The sequence below is a fragment of the Hyperolius riggenbachi genome, chromosome 6 (genome assembly GCF_040937935.1).
Source record: "Hyperolius riggenbachi isolate aHypRig1 chromosome 6, aHypRig1.pri, whole genome shotgun sequence".
Taxonomy (NCBI): domain Eukaryota; kingdom Metazoa; phylum Chordata; class Amphibia; order Anura; family Hyperoliidae; genus Hyperolius; species Hyperolius riggenbachi.
This window is the reverse complement of record NC_090651.1, coordinates 222,087,960-222,112,102: the sequence shown is the minus strand read 5'-3', so window position 1 is coordinate 222,112,102 and position 24,143 is coordinate 222,087,960. Positions and strand designations below refer to the sequence as shown.

Sequence of the window (24,143 nt, the reverse complement as noted above, 5' to 3'; positions counted from 1 at the left end):
ACCTTATGCTGGATCCACACGGTGCGTTCGCGCACTCGATTTCCCGCTCGATTCCCGTCGATTCGTTTATTTCCAACAAGTCCGATTTGGATTTCGATGGATCGTTTGGTCGATTTGGCATACTTTGCATGCGAATCGACCTAACGATCCATAGAAATCCAACGGACATGTTGGAAATAAATGAATCGACGAGAATCGAGCGGGAAATCGAGTGCGCGAACGCACCGTGTGGATCCAGCATTACATCCGTTTCCCTTGAATCTTGTGGCACTCCATATCTGGTATGTACCAACTAAACATGTGAGCACAGTGATCTTCCTTCATTCTACCATTGTTTACTCTTTGATAAATGTGCTTGCTATTATTTACTCATCAACCATAGAGTGGCCACCTAGCAAACAGAGAATCCCCTGTTCCTTTCATTTCTTTAAGGGCTGGGCTTAAGTTTTTGAAGATTGTGTTGTTCGGGTGTGTATTTGGTGGTGGTTGGGTCCGGTCACTTTTTTTTTTTTTTTTTTTTAACCTTGACACAAATTAATTCAGTGGGAAGCAGTTTAAAGGACGACTAAATTGAGAGGGATATGGAGGCTGCCATATTTATTTCCTTTTAAAGAGAATCTGTAACTAAAAACATTCACCTGGGGGGTACTCGCCTCGGTAGGGGAAAGCCTCTGCATCTGATCAAGTCTTCCCCCATCCTCCTGTGTCCCACGGGGGGTCTCGCTGTGCCCCTCCGAACAGCGGGGATGTAAATATTTACCTTCCCGGCTCCAGCGCAGGCGTAGTAGTGGCTCTCCACTCGGAAATACGCGGAAATAGCCGATCTCTGCCAGTCTGCTCTACTGCACAGGCGCAAGTCTCCTGTGCAGTAGAGCGGACCCGACAGAGATCGGCTGTTAACGAGCGGAGAGCCGCAATAGCGCTCCTGCTGGAGCCAGAAAAGGTAAATATTGCACAGCCTGACAAATTGTCGGTTGTGCGTTCCGTGGGTTGCAGTGAGACTGCCGTGGGACACAGGAGGACGGGGGAAGCGTCGATAGGGTCCAGAGGCTTCCCCTACTGAGGGGAGTACCCCCTAGGGGAACTTTTTTTAGTTAGTCTCTTTAAAGGAAACCTAAACTGAGAGGGATATGGATGTTTCCTTTTAAACAATACCAGTTGCCTGGCACTCCTGCTGATCCCTTTGGCTGTAGTAGTGGCTGAATCACACACCTGAAACAAGCCTGTAGCTAATCCAGTCTGACTTCAGTCAGAGCACCTGATCTGCATGCTTAAAGAGAGTCTGAAGCGAGAATAGATCTCGCTTCAGACCTCATAGCTAGCAGGGGCATGCGTGCCCCTGCTAAAACGCCGCTATAGCGCGGCTTAACGGGGGTCCCTGTCCCCCCAAACCCCCTCTGTGCAGCGGGGGAGCGCTTCCTGGTTGGGGCAGGGCTAACCGCCGCAGCCCTGCCCCATGCGCGTCTGTTAGACGCGTATCTCCGCCTCTCCCCCGCCCCTCTCAGTCTTCCTTCACTGAGAGGGGCGGGGGAGAGGCGGCGATGCACGTCTGATAGACGCGCTGGGAGGCAGGGCTGCAGCTGTTAGCCCTGCCTCCAGGAAGAGTTTTCCCTACGACCATTTTACGACCAACTTTTGCGGGGGGTGGGTTGGGGGTGAAGGGACCCCCGTTAAGCCGCGGGATAGCGGCGTTTTAGCAGGGGCACACGTGCCCCTGCTATATATAAGACCTGAAGCGAGATTTAGTCTCGCTTCAGTGTCTCTTTAAGGGGTTGTGGCTAAACTTATTAGAGACACAGGATCAGTAGGGGAGTCAGGCAACTGGTATTATTTTGAAAGGAAAAATCCATATCCTTCTCAGTTTAGGTTCACTTTAAGCAATACTAGTTGCCTGGTTATCCTGCTTATTCTCTGCCTCCAATACTAAGCCATAGACCCGGAACAAGCATACAGCAGATCAGATGTTTCTGACAAGATTATCCACATACGTCTTTCTGATGTTATTCAGACACTACTGCAGCCAAATAGATCACCAGGACCGTTTGAGAACCCTGCCATTAACAGTGTAATAATGGGTGCAGTTTCATTTTTTTCCGTTTAATAAAAAAATGTACTTGTTGTTGGCTCTGCCCACTTTTTCTAACCTTGACACAGTCACTCAATGACCAAATTTGTGAGTTTTAGGGTCCTTGACATCAATAATGTGAAAATGGAAGCAGTTTATCAATCAACAAATCTGATTTTCTGTTTGTGGCTCCACACCCATTTCTGCAGTGTACATTTTCCCATTTAAAATTAATGGCTGAAATTTGATTGGCTGTCTTATGCTCCACCCCCTTTACCTGAATTTTAACCTCTATCACCAAGTAACCAACTGTGCCAAGTTTGGAGCCTCTGGATTTATGACTGTTAGAATGGCAGCATTTTTACCATGGACATGAATGCTTGAAATCGGATTAGCTGTTTGTGTTTCCTCTCAGGTGTGTAGGGAAGGGGGGGGGGGGGGGAGACCCTCAGAACATATCTTCCCAGGTAGTAAGGGATCTGTATAGCAAGTTTTGTTGAAAAGAGTGGGTTAAGGCGTTTTCGAGTAATGGAGACACACACGTCAGAAAATATATACGTGTATACTGTATATAGATAGATTTTATCCAGCAAGGCTTGCCACTTGTCTTTGCACAAAGCGTCTGGTAACTTACTCAATGCCAACATTTGTACAAAGCCACAAACATTAAGATGAATGAGGTTGTAGAAGTTTTCTAACTTAATATTTTAGCTTGCTATATATTTGCCCTGCAGGTGTTCAGCATTTCACACACAGTATGTCTCTAGCAAAGAGAGACCTGCATTTAAGTATAAAAAGCAGTTATGTAAACTTGCGAAGCAGCCATAGTCAATTTGAAACTGAATCTATTTGCGTGAGTCATTGCTCGATATTTTTTTTTTTTTCTTTCACAACTTTTATTATCTTTGCTGTTTTGTGGTTGTTTTTGTTATAAAACTGCACTAAAGTATCAGACACTTCTAAAAATATATTGCAAAGTAAGGATGGTTCCCAAATTTTTTTTTTTTAGCAATTTTTAAAAAGTGAAACTGAAATATTCATTGGTGGGACCACCCTTTAGCCTTTAAAACATCACTAATTATTTTATGCTATCCCCACCCCAGTGTTATGTGCATTGACTATACAGCTAATATTTAGTTGAATTTGTGGATATCGCTGCAGTGCAAGTGGACTCAATGCCCCATATGGGGAGCCATATTTCAGGAATGTCTCCTCGGTTCAAGTTGTGGCCACTGCGGGTGTGCATGGGCGCCATGTTGGTGTGACAGCGTGGGTGAATGCAATATGCTGGCTTAGCATAGATAGGAATACTGCTGAGAATTCAGAGCATTACTGTGATGGGTAGATTACTCTGCATGTATTTTAAATGGTTTGAAACGCAGGTTTTTGCATGCAATCAAGCAAAATTTGTGCAATTGTGTTTTTCACTAAATAAGTTGTGGATCGATCTGGCAAACATATCAGGAAGCAGTACCTTTCTATTATTGTTTATGATGCACTTTAACCTTCCTGGCGGTAACGCCGATCGCCGCTGGCCCGCGCTCGATCGCCGATATCCGCTCTGCCGCGCTCCCCCCCCCCCCCCCCCAGACCCCGTGCGCTGCCTGGCCAATCAGTGCCAGGCAGCGCTGAGGGGTGGATCGCGACTCCCAAAGACGTCGGTGTCGTCATCCCGCCCCGTCGCCATGGCGACGGGGGAAGCCCTCCAGGAAATCCCGTTCTTTGAAAGGGATTTCCTGATCGGAGATCGCCGAAGGCGATCGAAGCGGGCGGGGGGCCCGGCTCGCTACATGATTTTAAAAAAAAAAACTGCTGCGCTGCCTCCTGGCGGAAAACATTAGACCACGCGAAGGGTTAAAGGTATCCATACATCTAGCGATTCTGATTCAATCAGCAAAGCGTTCAACTTTATTAGGGAATCGACTTCAGTATAGTTGATCGAAAATCGATCGACTAGTGACTCACACACTACAAGCGATTCCTATGCGATTTACCTTCTTTAACCACTTCAGGACTGCCCCCAGCCGATGGGCGGCGGCAAAGTCCGGGCCTAAACGACCACAATACGCCCATCGGCGGGGCCGGCAGCGGGCGTGGTTAGGCGGCGATCGCGTCATTCATGACGCGATCAGCCGCCGGTGACTGGCTCCGCCCCCCTCAAGCTGTATCCCGCCGGCCGTTCGGAAGCCTAGTCTGCACCCAAGCACACTGATTTCCCCCCCCCCCCCTGCCCCCTGATGGCCCACAGCACCCCTCAGACCCCCCCTGCCCACCCCCCAGACCACTGTTAGCACCCAATCACCACCCTAATCACCCATCAATCACTCCCTGTCACTTTCTGTCAACGCTATTTTTTTTTAACCCTAAACTGCCCCCTGCTCCCTCCTGATCACCCCCCACCCCTCAGATTCTCCCCAGACCCCCCCCCCCCTGTGTACTGTACTATCCCCCCTGTAATGACCCACTGAACACCTGGAAATCACCCCCTGTCACTGCCACCCATCAATCAGCCCCTAACCTGCCCCTTGCAGGCAATCTGATCACCCACCCACACCAATAGATCGCCCGCAGATCCGACATCAGATCACCTCCCAAGTGCAGTGTTTACATCTGTTCTCTCCTCTAAACACCCACTAATTACCCATCAATCACCCCCTATCAGCACCTGTCACTGTTACCCATCAGAATAGACCCTAATCTGCCCCTTTCGGGCACCCAATCACCCGCCCCACATGCTCAGCTTGCCCTCAGACCCCCCCTTATCAATTCGCCAGTGCATTATTTACATCTGTTCTTCCCTGTAATAACCCACTGATCACCTGTCAATCACCTATCAATCACCCATCAATCACCCCCTGTCACTGCCACCCATCAATCACCCCCTGTCACTGCCACCCATCAATCAGCCCCTAACCTGCCCCTTGCGGGCAATCTGATCACCCACCCACACCATCAGATTGCCCCAGACCTACCCTCAGTTCACCTCCAAAGTGCATTGTTTACATCTGTTCTGCCATCTAATCACCCATCAATCAGCCCCTGTCACTGATACCAATCAGATTAGACCCCTATCTGCCCCTAGGGCACCCTGTCACCCGCCCACGCCCTCAGACCCCAGCCCTGATCACCTCGCCAGTGCATTTCCCCCCTCTAATCACACCTTGAGACACCCATCAATCACCTCCTGTCACCACCTGTCACCCCCTAGCACACCTACCCATCAGATCGGGCCCTAATTTGCCCCGTGTGGGCTCTTGATCACTCGGCCAAACCCTCAGACCCCCTTCCGATCACCTCCCCGGTGCATTGATTGCATCTATTTTCCCCTCTAACCACCCCCTGAGACACCCATCAATCACCTCCTGTCACCCCCCTAGCACTCCTATCCATCAGATCAGGCCCAATGCAACCTGTCATCTAAGAGGCCACCCTGCTTATGACCGGTTCCACAAAATTTGCCCCCTCATAGACCACCTGTCATCAAAATTTGCAGATGCTTATACCCCTGAACAGTCATTTTGAGAAATTTGGTTTCCAGACTACTCACGGTTTTGGGCCCGTAAAATGCCAGGACAGTATAGGAACCCCACAAGTGACCCCATTTTAGAAAAGACACCCCAAGGTATTCTGTTAGTTGTATGACGAGTTCATAGAAGATTTTATTTTTTGTCAAAAGTTAGCGGAAATTGATTTTTATTGTTTTTTTCACAAAGTGTCATTTTTCACTAACTTGTGACAAAAAAATAAAATCTTCTATGAACTCACCATACACCTAACAGAATACCTTGGGGTGTCTTCTTTCTAAAATGGGGTCACTTGTGGGGTTCCTATCCTGCCCTGGCATTTTAGGGGCCCTAAACCGTGAGGAGTAGTCTAGAAAACAAATGCCTCAAAATGACCTGTGAATAGGACGTTGGGCCCCTTAGCGCACCTAGGCTGCAAAAAAGTGTCACACATGTGGTATCGCCGTACTCAGGAGAAGTAGTATAATGTGTTTTGTGGTGTATTTTTACACATACCCATGCTGGGTGGGAGAAATATCTCTGTAAATGGACAATTGTGTTTAAAAAAAATCAAAAATGTGTCATTTACAGAGATTTCTCCCACCCTGCATGGTTATATGTAAAAATACACCACAAAACACAATATACTACTTCTCCTGAGTACGGCGATACCACACGTGTGACACTTTTTTGCACCCTAACTGCGCTAAGGGGCCGTGAGTCCAATGAGTACCTTTAGGATTTCAAGGGTCATTTTGCGGCATTTGGTTTCCAGACTACTCCTCACGGTTTAGGGCCCCTAAAATGCCAGGGCAGTATAAGAACCCCACAAGTGACCCCATTTTAGAAAGAAGACACCCCAAGATATTCTGTTAGGTGTATGATGAGTTCATAGAAGATTTTATTTTTTGTCACGTTAGCGGAAATTGATTTGTATTGTTTTGTTTTTTTTTTATTCACAAAGTGTCATTTTCCGCTAACTTGTGACAAAAAAAAAAAAATCTTCTTTGAACTCACCATACTCCTAACAGAATACCTTGGGATGTCTTCTTTCTAAAATGGGGTCACTTGTAGGGTTCCTATACTGCCCTGGCATTTTAGGGGCCCTAAACCGTGATGAGTAGTCTATAATCCAAATGCCTCAAAATGACCTGTGAATAGGACGTTAGGCCCCTTAGCGCACCTAGGTTGCAAAAAAAGTGTCACACGTGTGGTATCGGCGTACTCAGAGGAAGTAGTATAATGTGTTTTGGGGTGTACTTTTATACATACCCATGCTGGGTGGGAGAAATCTCTCTGTAAATGGACAATTGTGTGTAAAAAAAAAAATCTAAAAATTGTCATTTACGGAGATATTTCTCCCACCCAGCATCTGTATGTGTAAAAATACACCCCAAAATACATTATACTACTTCTCCTTAGTACGGCGGTACCACATGTGTGGCACTTTTTTGCACCCTAAGTGCGCTAAGGGGCCCAAAGTCCAATGAGTACCTTTAGGATTTCACAGGTCATTTTGCGACATTTGGTTTCAAGACTACTCCTCACAGTTCAGGGCCCCTAAAATGCCAGGGCAGTACAGGAACCCCATTTTAGAAAGAAGACACCCCAAGGTATTCCGTTAGGAGTATGGTGAGTTCATAGAAGATTTTATTTTTTGTCACAAGTTAGCGGAAAATGACACTTTTGTGAAAAAACACAATTAAAATCAATTTCCGCTTACTTGTGACAAAAAATAAAATCTTCTATAAACTCACCATACTCCTAACGGAATACCTTGGGGTGTCTTCTTTCTAAAATGGGGTCATTTGTGGGGTTCCTATAATGTCGCAAAATGACCTGTGAAATCCTAAAGGTGCTCATTGGACTTTGGGCCCCTTAGCGCAGTTAGGGTGCAAAAAAGTGCCACACGTGGTAACGCCGTACTCAGAAGAAGTAGTATAATGTGTTTTGGGGTGTATTTTTACACATACCCATGCTGAGTGGGAGAAATATCTCTGTAAATAGACAATTGTGTGTAAATAAAATCAAAAAAATGTCATTTACGGAGATATTTCTCCCACCCATGTATGTGTAAAAATACACCCCAAAACGCATTATGCTACGTCTCCTGAGTACGGCAATACCACATGTGTGGCACTTTTTTGCAGCCTAACTGCGCTAAGAGGCCCAAAGTCCAATGAACATCTGTAGGCTTTACAGGGGTGCTTACAATTTGGCACCCCCCAAAATGCCAGGACAGTGAACACACCCCACAAATGACCCCATTTTGGAAAGTAGACACTTCAAGGTATTCAGAGAGGAGCATAGTAAGTCCATGGCAGATTTAATTTTTTTTTTGTCGCAAGTTAGAAGAAATGAAAACTTTTTTTTTTTTGTTTTCCGCTAACTTGTGACAAACAATTAAATCTTCTATGAACTCACCATGCCTCTCAGTGAATATTTTCGGATGTCTTCTTTCCAAAATGGGGTCATTTGGGGGGTATTTATACTATCCTGGAATTTTAGCACCTCATGAAACATGACAGATGGTCAGAAAAGTCAGAGATGCTATAAAATGGGAAAATTCACTTTTGGCACCATAGTTTGTAAATGCTATAACTTTTACCCAATCCAATAAATATACACTGAATGGTGTTTTTTTTTTATCAAAGACATGTAGCAGAATAACTTCCGCACTCAAATGTATAGGAAATTTTATTTATTTGAAAAATGTCAGCACAGAAAGTTAAAGTCATTTTTTTGACAAAATTCATGTCTTTTTTGATGAATATAATAAAAACTAAAACTCGCAGCAGCAATCAAATAGCACCAAAAGAAAGCTGTATTAGTGACAAGAAAAGGAGGTAAAATTCATTTAGGTGGTAGGTTGTATGAGCGAGCAATAAACCGTGAAAGCTGCAGTGGTCTGAGTGGGAAAAAAAGGCTCTGGTCCTTAAAGGACTTACGAGGCCAACCTACACAAAAAAAAGTAAAAAAAGTTAAGTACCTGCGTCTCTTTAATAGACACGGAGGACGCCATCCGCGCCCTCCGTGTCGTTCCGCCGGGTCCCCGCCATTTAATAGCCCCCCCGGCCGGTCACGACCGCAGGGCCCGGGTCGGGCTCTCCTGCCTCTGCCAACATGGCCGCCGGAGCTGGCCGCGGCTGCGCAGTCCGCACAGCCGCGAGTGCGGCTGCGCAGCTCTAGGGCCAACCCCCCGATCCACGCTACAGTAGCGTGGATCGGGGGGTTGGCCCTAGAGCTGCGCAGCCGCACTCGCGGCTGTGCGGACTGCGCAGCCGCGGCCAGCTCCGGCGGCCATGTTGGCAGAGGCAGGAGAGCCCGACCCGGGCCCTGCGGTCGTGACCGGCCGGGGGGGCTATTAAATGGCGGGGACCCGGCGGAACGACACGGAGGGCGCGGATGGCGTCCTCCGTGTCTATTAAAGAGACGCAGGTACTTAACTTTTTTTACTTTTTTTTGTGTAGGTTGGCCTCGTAAGTCCTTTAAGTTGCGAAAAGACTGTGGTCCTCAAGTGGTTAATCGATCTGACCAATGTTGTGTCTCAATGCTTCGAATGATATGCGAATGACATGAACAGTAGCCGATTCCTGTGCAATCGGCCGATATCTTGCATCCTGCTTGATCGACTAAGCTGGTCGATTCAACATGATATTGATTCGATAAAATTATCGAATTGAATGGTCGATTTGTACTGCAAAATCGCTAGATGTATGGACACCTTTAGGTGTCTTCTCCAGACTAAATAAGACCAGTTTATCTAACTTTTCCTAGTTGAGAGGCCTTCCATACCTTCTGTTTTGTTGCTCATCTCTGCACCTGCTCTAAAATTGCAATGTCCCTCCTGTAATGTGGTGCCCAGAACTGAGAGGTAAACATGCCATACCAAGTTTTTATTTCCCTTTTAATGCATCCCAAAACTGTATTTGCTTTAGCTGCAGCTGCTTGAAATTGAATAGGATTATTTAACTTGTCAATGAGTGCAACCTCTTCCAAATTGACTGTGCCCATCTGTATCCCCTTCATTCTGTATGGTGCTAGACCGTGCAACCAAGATGCATGAGTTTACATTTTTCAACATTGAAATTCATCTACCATTTACATGCCCATATAGCCATCCTATCCAGATCCTTCTGCAATATGTCACTATCTTCCTGAGAGTTGATAATTCTGCACAACTTTGTATCTACAAAATCGCAACATTACTTTCTACTTCATCGACCAGATCTTGCTAAACATTTTTTTACAAACGTGTATCAGTTTTGTGCAAATATATTTGCTGTTTAACATACAGTATTATAAATTACTTTTTCATTTCAATTTGCAGCTGGCTGTGAATTTTCAAAACTGATTGTAAGCTGAAGTTGCTTTATTTTTCTGGGCTGAAATCTGTAGTCTGTATTACAACTGCTTTCAGTACACTCTCCTCTCTGCATAATTTATTGTAGAGCTGTGGAGTCGGTACAAAAATCCACCGACTCAGACTCCGACTCTCCAGTTTAGGATTCCACCGACTCCTCTAATCCGGCTCCTCTAATTTGCATATTTACAATCATGTTGATTGAAAGTATGTAACGTGAAATTTGTCTCTCAACTGCCAACGCTTAGAAATTTTTAAAAGACAACTGAAGTGAGAAGGATATAGAGACTGCCATATTTATTCCCTTTAGTCATAGACTAAAACTAGTCCTTGGTAAGAGTACTTGTAAAAGGTATAGACTGGAACAAAGCACATCTATCAGGCCCTAGGCAATGTGACTGTGGGTACATGTAAGAGTGGTGTGCAGGTACTCTGCAGGGGAATAAGGGGATTCTTCCTCTTACACATTCCTCATGTACAATCTGAACCAAGTTTATGGCTGATAGACAACACCTCTGTGTTCAATGTGTACAACATTCTCAGTGGATTCCCTGCAGCTCTGTGGAGAGTGCAGATGTATAGTATAGTACTACTGTGTAACAAAGTAAACCTGAGATAGACGAAATTAAAGTTTTATACATACCTGGGGCTTCCTCCAGCTCCCTTAAGGCTAATCAGTCCCTCACTGTCGTCCTCCGCCACCTGGATCTTCTGCTATGAGTCCAGGTACTTGAGCCAGTCTGCCGTAGTGCGCATGCACACACTCCGACGCCAGGAGCGTACTACACCTGCGCAGCACTATTGCGCAGGTGCAACTGTTCCTGGCTGTAGGAGTGGCACGTGGCTGGACAGCGCTGACTGGCTGAATTACCGGGACTCATAGCAAAAGATCCAGGTGCTGGAGGTGGAGAGCGGGGGACTGATTAGCCTGAAGGGGGCTGGAGGAAGCCCCAGGTATGTATAACACTTTTCTTTTCATCCTTCTCAGGTACCATTTAATTCGTAGTCACCAAACCAAATTTTAACAGCATATCAAATTATTTGATTTCATGAGCAAATGAGTACATTTGCATAAATCAGAATCAACGCAGAATTATTTCCATCTCATTGACCATCTCTATTAGTGATACGGCTACACATCAGGCTTTATTCTTACAGCATAGATGTTATTTAGTATATATAAGCGATTCCTGTGTACACATCATATATACAGTCACAATCAGATGTGACTTTAAGAATACAGGGACTGCTTTATTGAAGCAGCACAAGTATCTAATTTTGATTGGTTTATTTCATTTTTGTGGACTAAGCACAGCTATTACTGTATGTATAAATTTATGATGACTATTATCTGAGAAATAGAACATTTTATCATATTTTCTATTTTAATTACAGTTTAAATTCATTAGGAGTCGGAGTCTTTGCATTTTTTCCCGACTCCGACTCCAGGCACCCAAAATTGCCCCGACTCTCCGACTCCACAGCCCTGATTTATTGGCTGCACAGACCAGGAATAATTGCTCCTTGTTTTCCACACCTGCACAAACTTATGCTACATACACACTTGAGATAAAAGTCTTTGGAAAAGGCAAGATCACAGACCAATTTTACCCCCTTCCATGTAGTATGAGAGCCATACTCTACACAGTCTATTCTATTGAGCTGAACTCCCCATCAGATAAAAATCTTTGCAAGATGCTGCACACAAGTGTGTATGTAATCTTACAGACTAGCACTGGCGTAACAATAGTCGATGCGACCCCTGTCGTTGTGGGGGGGCCCGGGGCCCCCCTAGGGCCCGCTCGGGGACTTTTTGGGGGCAGGAGGGGTGGCAGCATAAGGAGAGCTGTGGCCGCAGATCGGTGGGGATGGGGGAAATTCCCCCTCCCTCACCTCGGACTCTCCTCTCAGCGCTCCCCTCCTGCAAGCAATCATTGGTGGTGCTCGTGGCAGCCGCGGCGGCAGGCAAGCTGAGCACATACCTCCTTCTGGCCGGTCTCCGATCACTAAGTGCTTTATGGAACTTCCTGTGTAAACAGGAAGTTCTATGAAGCACTTAGTGATCGGAATTTTTTTTTTTGCAGGGGGCCCGGGGCTTTCTAGGTACGCCCCTGGAGACTAGCTTAAAGCTCTGGCACTCCCAGTCTTCAGAGTCTGTGCAGACAATGGGCCTGATTCACAAAGCGGTGCTAACAGTTAGCACGCTGGTGAAAAGCCCTTTATCACGCCTAAACTCAGTTTAGGCGTGATAAGTTTAGGCGTGATAAATTTAGGCGTGATACGTTTAAGCACCAGCTGGGTTAGCACCGCAGTGCACAGCTGATCAAAAGTTTTTTGCGCTAGCAAAGTCTGGCGCATTTCGCATAAACAGAGTTTAATGGCGCTGCTTTCTAAACTTATCACGCCTAAACTGGCTTTTCACCAGCGTGGTGCAATGGTTATCACGCCTAATTTCTCTAACTGGGTTAGCACCGCTTTGTGAACCGAGCCCAATGTGGCACAGCTGAATGTATATCACATAATCAAGGAAATAATGTGACATTAATCCTAGCAATATGTAAAGCTGAACTGAAGGGATTACTTTTTCTCTGCAAAGGCGGAAGTTCACTTAAGGGCTCTTTCACACCAAGACGTTGCGTTAGATGCGACGTTAAGGTCGCATAACGTGCCCCTAACGCAACGCATGTTAGCTTTAAAGTTGAACGTTATATAGAGCCGCGTTATGAGTCTCTTGATGCGTACGTGATGCATACTTTTTGACGCATACTATCGAACGAAAACGGTGCATGCGTCAAATAAAAAAAAAAAACTACTCAGCATCTGCAAACATGCGAACGCAGCCACATACGAGTATAACGCACAGCACACTGCACTTTCATTTACCGTGCTGCGTTATACTCCAACGCTATGTGGGCACTGTGAACAGCCCATTCATTTATCATTGCTGTCCGTTGGGCTGCGTTACAGGCTGCTGTAACGTGGGACTTTAACGTCCCACTGTGAAAGCGGCCTCAAAGAATGAGTTGGCAACCCTGAATGGAACAGTTGTATTGATGCACTGTAGCACAATGGGGGCTCATTGCTGCGTCTGTATAAAATAACTGAAGCATCCTTGTTTTTCCTGTAAACTGACATATCTGTAGTATTCATGTTCTGGTGAACAAGGAGTTACAAGTACACTCATTCCTTAAGACTTGAAGTCGGTGAACAAGACTAATTCCTAGCTTTGAATGTACTCCATATCATATTTCTTCCAGAATGTGCACGCTGGTTTTATGTTGTTAGCCATCTCCCCTGCTAGTGCTGGATAGGGTCATTCCGGTACTTCTGTAGTGTAAGCAGCCAGCTCACCTTTCTGTAAGCTTCCCAGAGAGAATTGCTCCTGTGTTTACAATGCTTGTGTAACCTGAATGCCATGTTTCCAGAATCTAATCTGTGTCTTGCACTTCTTCCCTTTTGAGTTGCTCCTTAAAAATGGGAGAGAGAACCAAGAACTTTATAGCTAATGGCAGAGTTGTCATGAACTCTAAACTTAACCTAGTTTTACTGGAATAGTTCCCGTAGTTTGATAAAGCTGTCACATTGTTGCCATGCTTTAGATTACATTACGTTATATAATAGCCAAACTTGCTACTGTGTATAATAGCCAAACTTCCCGACTTCTTTCGCCCAGATTACCGTCTCCGCCGCTAATAACATGCTACCCAATGGCAGCGTCAAATTTATCAGGTGCACTTCATGCCCAGTTTATCTGATTCAAACGAGAGTCTATGATTTATCAAGGCAATCCTGTTTACTTTAAGGGGAGATTCCAGGTTGTTGAAGAAAAAACCTAAGGTGGCCATACATCTATTGACTTAGCGGCCGATTGGCCATCCGATTTGATAATTATTATGGAAGTGGGTGAAAATCAGTGCAGTCAAGAGCATGCACGATCAGCGAAGCGACCTAGTTCAGGACAAAATTGGTCACTTGTATCGAGCAAACATGCTGCAAGATGTCGGGCCGTTGTGATCGATTGGGTGTGGGGCGCTAACCGCCTGTGATATCAGGACAAACGCGACCAAGCCCTCAACACTTTCTGCCCTAATGTAAACTATTCCGCTCTGGTGCAGTATACTTTACCTGCCTGTGTCCACCACTGGCTTTGGGCTCCGTCCGCAATGTGCATTCACGTGATTCCCGGAGTAATGTGTGTAATCTGGTCGCATCATTGATCGGGCATGCACTGATTTTTGTCCGATTCGATAATTATCAATTCGTTTGGTTAATTGGCCGCTAAGTCAATAAAATTATGGCCACCTTAAGTTTTTCTCAAACAACCTGGAATTTCCCTTGAAAGTAGACCTGAGGGGAAAAAAAGTGTCAAGCAATATACTTGCCTTGATGAAGTATATAGGCTCTCTTGTGTGAATCAGGTAAGTTGTCTGATATGTGGGCAGCTTTAGTGTTCTCAGTTTGGCTGTATAAGGATTGTAAGTATTATAATAGCTAACCTTTTTCAGTCTTGTCTTGTTTTTTTTTTCGTTTTTGTTTTTTTTTTTGCATATAAAACATTGCCTTAACTGGCAAATAGGAGTGTAAAAGTTGCTGCCTGCCAGTTAATTAGTCCGATTGTTAGAAAAAAAAAGTCACAAGCTTCTTGTCCTGAGCAACTTATTTAGGCCCAGTGCACACCAAAACCGCTAGCAGATCCGCAATACGCTAGCGGTTTTGGGAGCTGATTTCAGAGCGATTCTAGGTATGTTTAGAGAGGTTTTCTAAACATACCTAGCGGTTTTGCGTGCGTTTTTGTGTAGCAGATTACACATATTGTTACAGTAAAAGCTGTTACTGAACAGCTACTGTAACAAAAATGCCCGGCAAACCGCTCTGAACTAGCGTTTTTTCAGAGCGGTTTGCGTTTTTCCTATACTTTACATTGAGGACGAAACGCTTCCGAAAACCGCAAACGCGCAGCAGGAGGCGCGTTTGCGGCTTGACAAAAACCGCAAACCGCCGGTGTGCACCATCCCATTGCAATACATTAGACAAGCGTTTTTAGAGGCGGAGGCGGCCGGCGGATCGCTCCAAAAACCGCTCGGTGTGCACTGGGCCTTATTCTGCAGCATTTGCTGGCCAGAGCCATGTGAACTGAACTCCTGGTAGAATTATAGGGAGTTCTGCTGCTAAGGCTGCAAGGAGGAGCAGTTTGAGCTCACTGACAGTTTAGGAAGTTTTTAGCTGCCTGCACAATGAAATGGAAACATTATTTTGAGAAGATGAAATTGCAAAAAAAATTGTCAAATGTGCTCAGCGCCAACCTTTATTTATGGATTTTTTTTGTTTGTTTTGTCTTTATTTAATGTAAGGAAAGTGGAATTCCCCTCTAAGTGATGCGATAAGGCAGATAGCCGTCTGTATGCTGTATATGAGTAGCTCATTATGAATAGTTTTACCTAGAATTGGGAATTGCAAGTTTTGACTTGTCACACCATTAGCAAACTAGGCCAGAAGCAAATTTTACCTTCAAAGTCCTCTTGGCTAGTTACCTAATGCATGTTTATTAGTAGTGCTTGGAGTAGAGCAATTTTCTAAAGAACTTAAGAGCATATAGGATTTTCTTTTAAGTAATGATCCTCTGTGCTATGATATTATTTAGACGATGATAATCATTGCGTTTAATAGCATTATCACCAACATCTCAGCGGCTTGTCGGTGATCAGCCATGGAAAAAGCCAGAGAAGTTGATGTGAGGATTAAAATAGATGACCAGGCTTTTTTTTTTAAATGTTTTATTGAGACATTGGCATTTGACAATTACAAATTGCCCACATTTATACAGTATGTATGTGTTTATTTTTAGTATGATGCTGATATAACACTCTGTTCTCTGCATTATAAAATATTACTGTTTAATAAACAATTCTGTTGAAAACATTTTTTTACAAATCGCCAAGGTGTCACATAAATCTGCTACATCCATGTTGGTTGTATCATCCAGTTACAAAGGAGGTTTGCCAATCCTCCTGGTAACCACAGATCAGAGAAAAATGATCAGCCGTAGAACATTAAGTAATAAACATCAAAAAGGAGAAACTTGGCGTAAAAAAAAAAAAGTGTACAAGTCCAAGATATTTTTCACTTCGTGGCTGTATGCAATGGTTGCAAGATATATCTTACAAATGCTTATTAATTAGGAAATGTTAGTGAAGTGTCTGCCCAGAATTTTAGGTGTTCAGCTTATAAACCTGTTGAAGATGCGCACTCATTTTAACCTCAGCCGGCAGAACTCCTTATTCTGCATAATGAGGTCATGCAGAGCAGCGCAGGGACTTTTTTTTTTAATAGTTACCCTTTTCCAGACGCTCGACTGGCTTCTCCTCTTCATCCACCCGCGACACTACACATCTGACATCCTCTTCTGACTTCCGATCATGTTATTACATCACTTCCATCACCCCTCTTCCACCATCGGGTGGTGCTGCACTGCTGGCACTATCTTCTGAGCCCCAATCACATGTAATAACGTGATCGGAAGTCCTAAGAGGATGCCAGGAGTGCAGCGCTGCCGGTGGCTGAAGATAGAAAGCTGGTCCACCGTCCAGAAAAGGTAATTATAGAAGCTCCCTGTGCTGCTCTGCATACCCTGCCCAGCCTGCCAGGCTGAGGAAGGCACACATTTAACGTCACTTAGTGGGAGAGATTTCACATTTTCAGGTGTATTCCACTGAAAACCTCAGCACTACTGTCAGTAGCTGCCTTCGCTTCGTCGTGTAGCTGGTCATGCTTGATGGCAGCACTGACGTTTTCAGTCAGCACAGCTGTTCAAGTGCAGAATACAATTTACTTACAGGTTGCATCCTTTACAGGGAAGTGGATGGGACCCATATTTTGGATGAAGCCCATATATTTATACACAAGGCAAATATATGGGAGGGGAGTCACACTTGGAAAGGTGATCTGCAAAGGACGGGGCTCACACAAAAGGGGAGAGCACCCTTGCAAGAACAGAATATAGTGTAGTGGTTGGTCATGTTATCCACAAAAATGGGACTGCACACCAACTTGTGCTGTGCCTAACTGACACAGATTTGCGGAATGTAGTCAGTTCTACCTACCTTACATTTCTGGTATAAAGATTTGCATTTTTAAAATGCCAGCTCTTATGCATCTCCTGCCTTTCAGTCTGCCTGTAGTTTATAAGCCCCAGAAATGTATGATGATTTCAGCAACTACAAAAATGTACCTCAAAATTACCATTGGTAGGAACAACTGCTGTACAGACCAATCGGTAAGCTACAACAGAGCAACTTGTTCTGTTCTATAGGATGAAAGGTAGAGGGGATTATCAAATGCAGCAGTTGGTTATTCAAGTCTATCTGATAATAGTTGCTCATGATAAATGTGATAGTCTCTGCAGCAGTTTTTCTCCTTTGCAGTCTGCTGTCAGATTTCTTTTAGGTAAAAAGCTGTTGTTGCCGTTTCTTCTTGTAAGACTTTCTTGGCAGCAAGTGCTGTCTAGCATCATATTGTTGAATCAGTGCATGTGTGTGAGTGCTTGCATGCTGGATTATAACGGTTTATCATGGTATGATACGGTATGTCTCGAAACACAAATCTTTTACCTAACCACTAGGTAAAACATAACTTTTAAAATATTAAATCTATAAATTAAATACAAGCTATGAATGCAATAAGTTTGTAAGGATGAGGAGCAGGAAATTGTAGGACCAGACAAAGCCATAATACCTCTCACTGGGATTGCTAGATGCAGTAGTTACATTATTATTATTATTATTATTATTATTATTATTTATATAGCGCCAACCTATTCCGCAGCGCTTTACAAAGCACAGTAAGACAACACGGGGAACATAGCTACAACCAAAAAATGTACAGCAGAGTCTCAAGCAGCACAAATATTGCAAAAAAACGTAAACATTAGGAGGATGACCCTGCCCTTGCGAGCTTACAATCTAAAGGGTAATGGGAGACGCACTAGGTAAGGAGACGTGGGGGGGGAATGAATGAGGCAGTGAGCCTTTGCCTCGGATTACATTGTGAACAGATGAGTAAACATGAGCTAAACATTGTTGTAAGATTGTCTGAAAAGGTGTGTTTTAAGAGTTCGTTTGAAGATGTCCAGGTTTGGAGAACGACGTACAGGCTGTGGAATAGAGTTCCAGATGAGGGGTGATGCTCTTGTAAAGTCCTGGATGCGAGCATGGGAGGAGTTGATCAGCTTAGAGGCCAGGAGAATTTCTTGGGAGAAGCGAAGGTTGCGGGAGGGACAATAGAGATTAGTGATGGAGGGGACAACTTGTGAAAGGCTTTGTATGTTAGAGTCAGGCGTTTGAACTGGATCCTCTGGGTAATGGGTAGCCAGTGGAGGGAACGGCACAGTGGGGCTGCGTTAGAGGAGCGTGTGGAAAGGTGAATGAGGCTGGCAGCTTAATTTAGAAGGGATTGGAGAGGCGCTAGCCTGTTTTTTGGTAGACCACAGTGATGACTCTCCTCTTTTATAAGTGTTTGTAGCTCACCCACTTGTAAAGTGCTTCTTAACCTTCCTTGCGGTAAGCCCAAGCTCAGCTCGGGCTATGCCACGCAGGAGGATTTCTCAGGCCCTGCTGGGCCGATTTGCATACTTTTTTTTGCTACACGCAGCCAGCACTCTGCTAGCTGCGTGTGCATTCCGATTGCCGCCGCTCCGCGCTGATTCACTGCGGCGTTACGCCCCCCCAGACCCTGTGCGCTGCCTGGCCAATCAGTGCCAGGCAGTGCTGAGGGGTGGATCGGGACTCCCTATGACGTCGGTGACGTCATCCCGCCATGGCGATGGGGGAAGCCCTTCAGGAAATCCCGTTCTTTGATAGAAGCGGGGGGGGGGGAGGGGTGTGCCGCTGTATAGCGGCTATCATGTAGCTGCCCCCTGCCAGTATCTATTAGACCGCCAGGAGGGTTAACCCACCCACTAACCCAACATGTTTTACCCTCACTAGGAGGGCTTTGTCAGCGGTATACAGTGACAGGTGCAAGTATAAATCTACAATTACATAACACCGCTTGTTTAGCTTTGGTCACTATGAGAGTGAACTACTATATCCAGCAGTCCCAATGAGTTAATGTATGACTTTGTCTGTCTCTATCCCTTCATGCTCTCAAATCTTGCATAGAGCCTTTTTCCACTAGCAATCACAATCACCAGCGATTGCGATTTTTCAATAATCTTGTTGTGCGATTGCGATTTTTCATTTGCATTGCATTATTCCTCTTAGAATCGCTCCAGAAAGCGATTGCGATTTGCAAATCGAATCACTGTAGTGGAAAACACATCTCATGATTTCTATGATGAAGTAGCAACTCAAGCGATTTAAAAATCACTAGCGATTTACGATTCAGCTGTGCAGTGGAAAAAGGCCCATACACATACTTGTTTAATTTCTAGCTTCATCTCATCTATATGCGAAAGTTTGGATGTTTGTTACTCAATCATGCACCAATGGCTGAACGGATTTGAATGAAATTTGGCACACATAGTACATTACCTGGAATAACTTATAGGATACTTTTTATCCCCATAACCAAAAAGTGGGTGGAGACAAATACAAATTTCACTGGGAAAATGTAAACTGCAGCCATTCTTACACTGTTAACAGAAGGGTTCTTAAACTTTGCACAGTTGGTGACTGGGATTAATATTCAGAAAAGTGTGTGGAGCCTACAAAAGCCAATCAAAATGCACCTATTGCTTTTCAAGGGGAATGCTTAATTGCTGCCATTCTTGCACTTTTAAAGGGAAGGTTCAGGGAGGGGATTAAAAAAATAAAAATAAATTTCCACTTACCTGGGGCTTCCTCCAGCCCGTGGCAGGCAGGAGGTGCCCTCGCCGCCGCTCCGCAGGCTCCCGGTGCCCGACCCGACCTGGCCAGGCCGGCTGCCAGGTCGGGCTCTTCTGCGCTCCATTTCCTGGCACTTCTGCGTCCCACGCCGGCGCGCTGACGTCATCGGACGTCCGCCGGGCTGTACTGCGCATGCGCAGAACTACTGCGCCTGCGCAGTACAGCCCGGCGGACGTCCGATGACGTCAGCGCACCGGCGTGGGACGCAGAAGTGCCAGGAAATGGAGCGCAGAAGAGCCCGACCTGGCAGCCGGCCTGGCCAGGTCGGGTCGGGCACCGGAGACCACCGGGAGCCTGCGGAGGGGCGGCGAGGGCACCTCCTGCCTGCCACGGGCTGGAGGAAGCCCCAGGTAAGTGGTAATTTATTTTTATTTTTTTAATCCCCTCCCTGAGCCTTCCCTTTAATGGCACAAGCCTCAAACCTGGTACAGTTGGTCACTGGGTGACTGGGGTTCAAATTCAGAAAAGAGGGTGGAGCCATAGCCAATAAGATGTGTTACATATCAATGCAAATTATTGATGCCAAAGACAACAAAGATCACAAACTAGGTGATTGAGTAATTGTATGTGAGGGTCGGTTTCCACTACATGCAGATTGGATGCAGAAAAACTGACTCCATGCCTATGGGAAAATCTGCATCAGAAAAATCACGTTTAGTGGAAACCGGCACGTAGGCATTCATTGGAGTTTTTCTGCATCCAATCTGTGTGTAGTGGAAACAGGCCCTTAGAGTTAGAAAATTGGGCAGAGCCAACACCAACCAAATGCAATGCCGGGCCATCAGCTAGTATTTAATATTTTAATAACAAATTAAAAGTTACATTTTTATCCTCTGGTTAGGTCAAATATTTGTGTTTTGTTATCAGAGAATTGTGCTAGTTCTATGATATTTATCACCAGAAGCTGTTTGAAGCTCTAGTAAAATTCCTTGAAATTGTGTTTGCTTAACTTGCAGGCAGGAGGAGATCTCTCCATGGTAAAAAGAAATTAGATCAAGGCAAGCAAGAAAAGAAAAGTTTTCCAGACACTTTCGAGATGAAGGATTTCCCAGATGGTAAGATATATATGTGTATGTATGTATATGTGTATCTATCTATCTATCTATCTATCTATCTATCTATCTATCTATCTATCTATCTATCTATCTATCTATCTATCTATCTATATATATATATATATATATATATATATATAATCTCTTGTTTATGTTGCGGCCAGAACCCGAAGTTTGGCCACTTCGCGTTGTGGCTGGCCACTTCGGGTTCGGGCCAGTCAATGTGCGAAGTGGCTGCGGCGCTGTGGCCAATGTCCGAAATGAGCCGAATCCCGACTGCTCCGATCATTTTCCCCGGTGCTGGCTCCGCTTCTGACAGCCGGGGGACACCCCCCCCCCCCCCCCCCCTGAGTCATTCGTGGCTGCAGGAAGGCAGAGGCAGGAGAGCAGGAATTTGTTCGTCCCTGCAGAGCGGGTGCTGACAGAAGCAATGTCCGCAGTGCTCCCCACTTTGCTTTCCTGCAGCCACAAACTACTCCAGGGGGGAGGGGGGGTTTGGTGTATCTGACTGAAAGCCGATAGCAGAGAGGCAGGGGGTGGAGCCAGGGCCGGGAAAAATGGGGAAATAATCGGAGCCGCCAGAATTTGGCTCATTTCGGACATTGGCCGCAGCGCCGCGGCCACTTCGCACATTGACCGGCCAGAACCCGTAGTGGCCAGCAACAACGCGAAGTGGCTAAACTTCGGGTTCTGACCATAACATATATATCATTGGAAAGTAAGGGACTACGTCGGCTATTTTAGTCAACAATCTGCAATGAGGTAGATGCTTACTGACTGAGCACCAGGGGAATGTCGCTGAAAAGTGGCAATCCCTTTGACTGTGAATTTCCAAACAAATTTGATTGGCTGAAAAGGGGTCTGTAGGAGAATGTTGATGAGAAGCAGACTGAAGGGGAGAGGGTCTGGATTTCCTGTCCTATTTTCCTTCCACCTTGACACAATGGGCATGATTCACAAAGCTTTTCACCTGTTTTCCTCTGTTTTCACCTTTTTTATGTTACTTTTTAAAGCTCCCAAAAGAGCAAACCTATAATCTAATTAAAGGAGTACTGTAGGGGGTCGGGGGAAAATGAGTTGAACTTACCCGGGGCTTCTAATGGTCCCCCGCAGGCATCCTGTGCTCGCGCAGCCACTCACTGATGCTCTGGCCCCGCCTCCGGTTCACTTCTGGAATTTCAGACTTTAACCACTTCCGGGTTCCGGGTGGTTTTGCTGATCGGTGCTGCCTGGGCTCTCCAGCCCGCAGCACCGATCAGATAGCAGCCAGGCCGATCAGACTTCCCCCCCCCCCCCTTTTTCCCCCACTAGGGGGATGTCCTGCTGGGGGGTCGTCTGATCGCCGCCGGCTGCTCGCGCTTGCGGGGGGGGCTCTTCAAAGCCCCCCTCCGCAGCGCTTCCTGGCCTCCTTCCCTCCCTCTCCCTCCCCCTGTGAGCGGCGCAGGACAGATTTCCGTCCTGCGCCTGATGGGATAGGCTTTAGCCTATCAGATGCCGGCGATCCCCGGCCAATCAGAGGCTGGGGATCGCCGATCTCCTCTACGCCGTATATATGTAAACACCGGGGAAGATCTTCCCCGTGTGTTTACATTTACCCTGCGAGCCGCGATCGGAGGCTCGCAGGGTGTTCACGGAGACACCCTCCGTGAACTGACATGGAACGGCCACGGAAACCACTTCAGGATTCAGGGGCGTACTTAAGCGTACGCAGAATCCTGAAGTGGTTAAAGTCAGAAAACCACTGCGCCTGCGAAGCTTTGTCTTGTCCTCGCTCCCGCTGATGTCGTCAGGAGCGTACTGCGCAGGCACAGACCATACTGAGCCTGCTTAGTACGCTCTTGGTGATCATCAACGGGAGTGAGGACATGGCAATGCAGGCGCAGTGGTTTTCAGACTTTAAAGTCTGAAATTCCAGAAGTGAACCGTAGGCGGGGCCAGAGCATCAGTGAGTGGCTGCGCGGGCACAGGATGTCTGCGGGGGACCATTAGAAGCCCTGGGTAACTTAACTCATTTTCCCCCGACCCCCCCTACAGTATTCCTTTATAAAGGTAAGAAAAGTAATATTGAAATTAAATTAATCAGGAACAACTTTTGAGTGGCTCTTTTGCTTGTAAATGTGCTGAAAGGTTATTTTTATCAATTAGGCGAGAAGTATTGTGAATAGAGCCCATTGGGGCTGTAATAAATGTTCTCAAGATGTATATGTGGTGGTGGTGGGGGGGGGGGGATTCTTATGAGCATCAGAACGGGAAGCGGTCAGTCTGCACATTAACTCCTCCACAATGACGAGGCCTCTTCCCACCCCACTCCATGGGGAGTACTTGTTCTTTTTAAGACACAATGCTTTCACAATACTATTATTTTATTAGACGTGACCAAGATTGGACAAAATATCAACATGCTTTCTGATAATTAGATACCTATAGAAAGCATTGCGTATACAGAAAGCCTACAGTTCTCCATAAATTTGTAATCTTTGCTTAGTCAAGCCACTGAAATAGAATGTTGGAGCTGTACTGTCATTGGATCAATGGCAATTTTGTTTTGTCCATCTCAAAACCTTTGGAGACAGCACCTTTTAAAACCGAATTCGAATCTAATTCCTCTGTAATACAGTATTGATCGGAGACATATCTATGCACTTTGAGTCCTGTGGGAGAAAAGCGCTTTACAAGTCTCACAAGAGTAGTAAGCCAAATTATAACGTTTCATGGGCAAAACTCTATCTACTGAAGTATAGTGCAAGTGGCTGTGTCTGAAGGACTGGCCATTAGTCCTCTCATCTATGTAAGCAGAGGGACAGAAGTTCTAGCAGGGATGTTTTTAGGCATTTGCAATCCAGGGAGATTCTTGGGTTAACACTTGTTGGAGGGGCACCACAGAGCTGTTCTTAGGAGGCTGTGGCAAATGTAATTGCTATACACAAATACTAGTTCCACTGAGAAAGGGATACATTATCATTTTAACACCTATATCTGCACAGCTAATTATTATAATAAAAGAAGCTGACACTTACCTGGGGCTTCTATTAGCCCCCTGCAGCGGTAATGTCCCGCGCTGTCCTCTCCTGATGCGCCGTTCCCCGCTGCCGGTTCCTGTGTAATCATGCGAGTGATTACACTGCGGCTGCGCAGCCGAGCTCTCACTTCCACACACGTCATCAGAGCTTACTGCACAGGTACAGTACAAGAAAACTTCATACTGCGCCTGCACAGTAAGCTCCCGATGATGCGAACGGGAGCGCACGTTATTTGTCTGTCGTCAGATGAATAAAT

At 45.7% G+C, this 24,143-nt stretch overlaps 1 protein-coding gene across 3 annotated transcripts in view; it reads left to right on the top strand.

The window, feature by feature from the left end:
• Positions 1-24,143, top strand: part of PRDM2 (PR/SET domain 2) — a 233,677-nt gene that overhangs the window by 170,843 nt on the left and 38,691 nt on the right. For all 3 annotated transcript variants that reach the window (XM_068240457.1, XM_068240460.1, XM_068240458.1), the window contains one exon: positions 20,769-20,867. In XM_068240457.1, the coding sequence (XP_068096558.1) occupies positions 20,769-20,867 (99 nt within the window). The remainder of the gene's footprint in view (positions 1-20,768; positions 20,868-24,143) is intronic.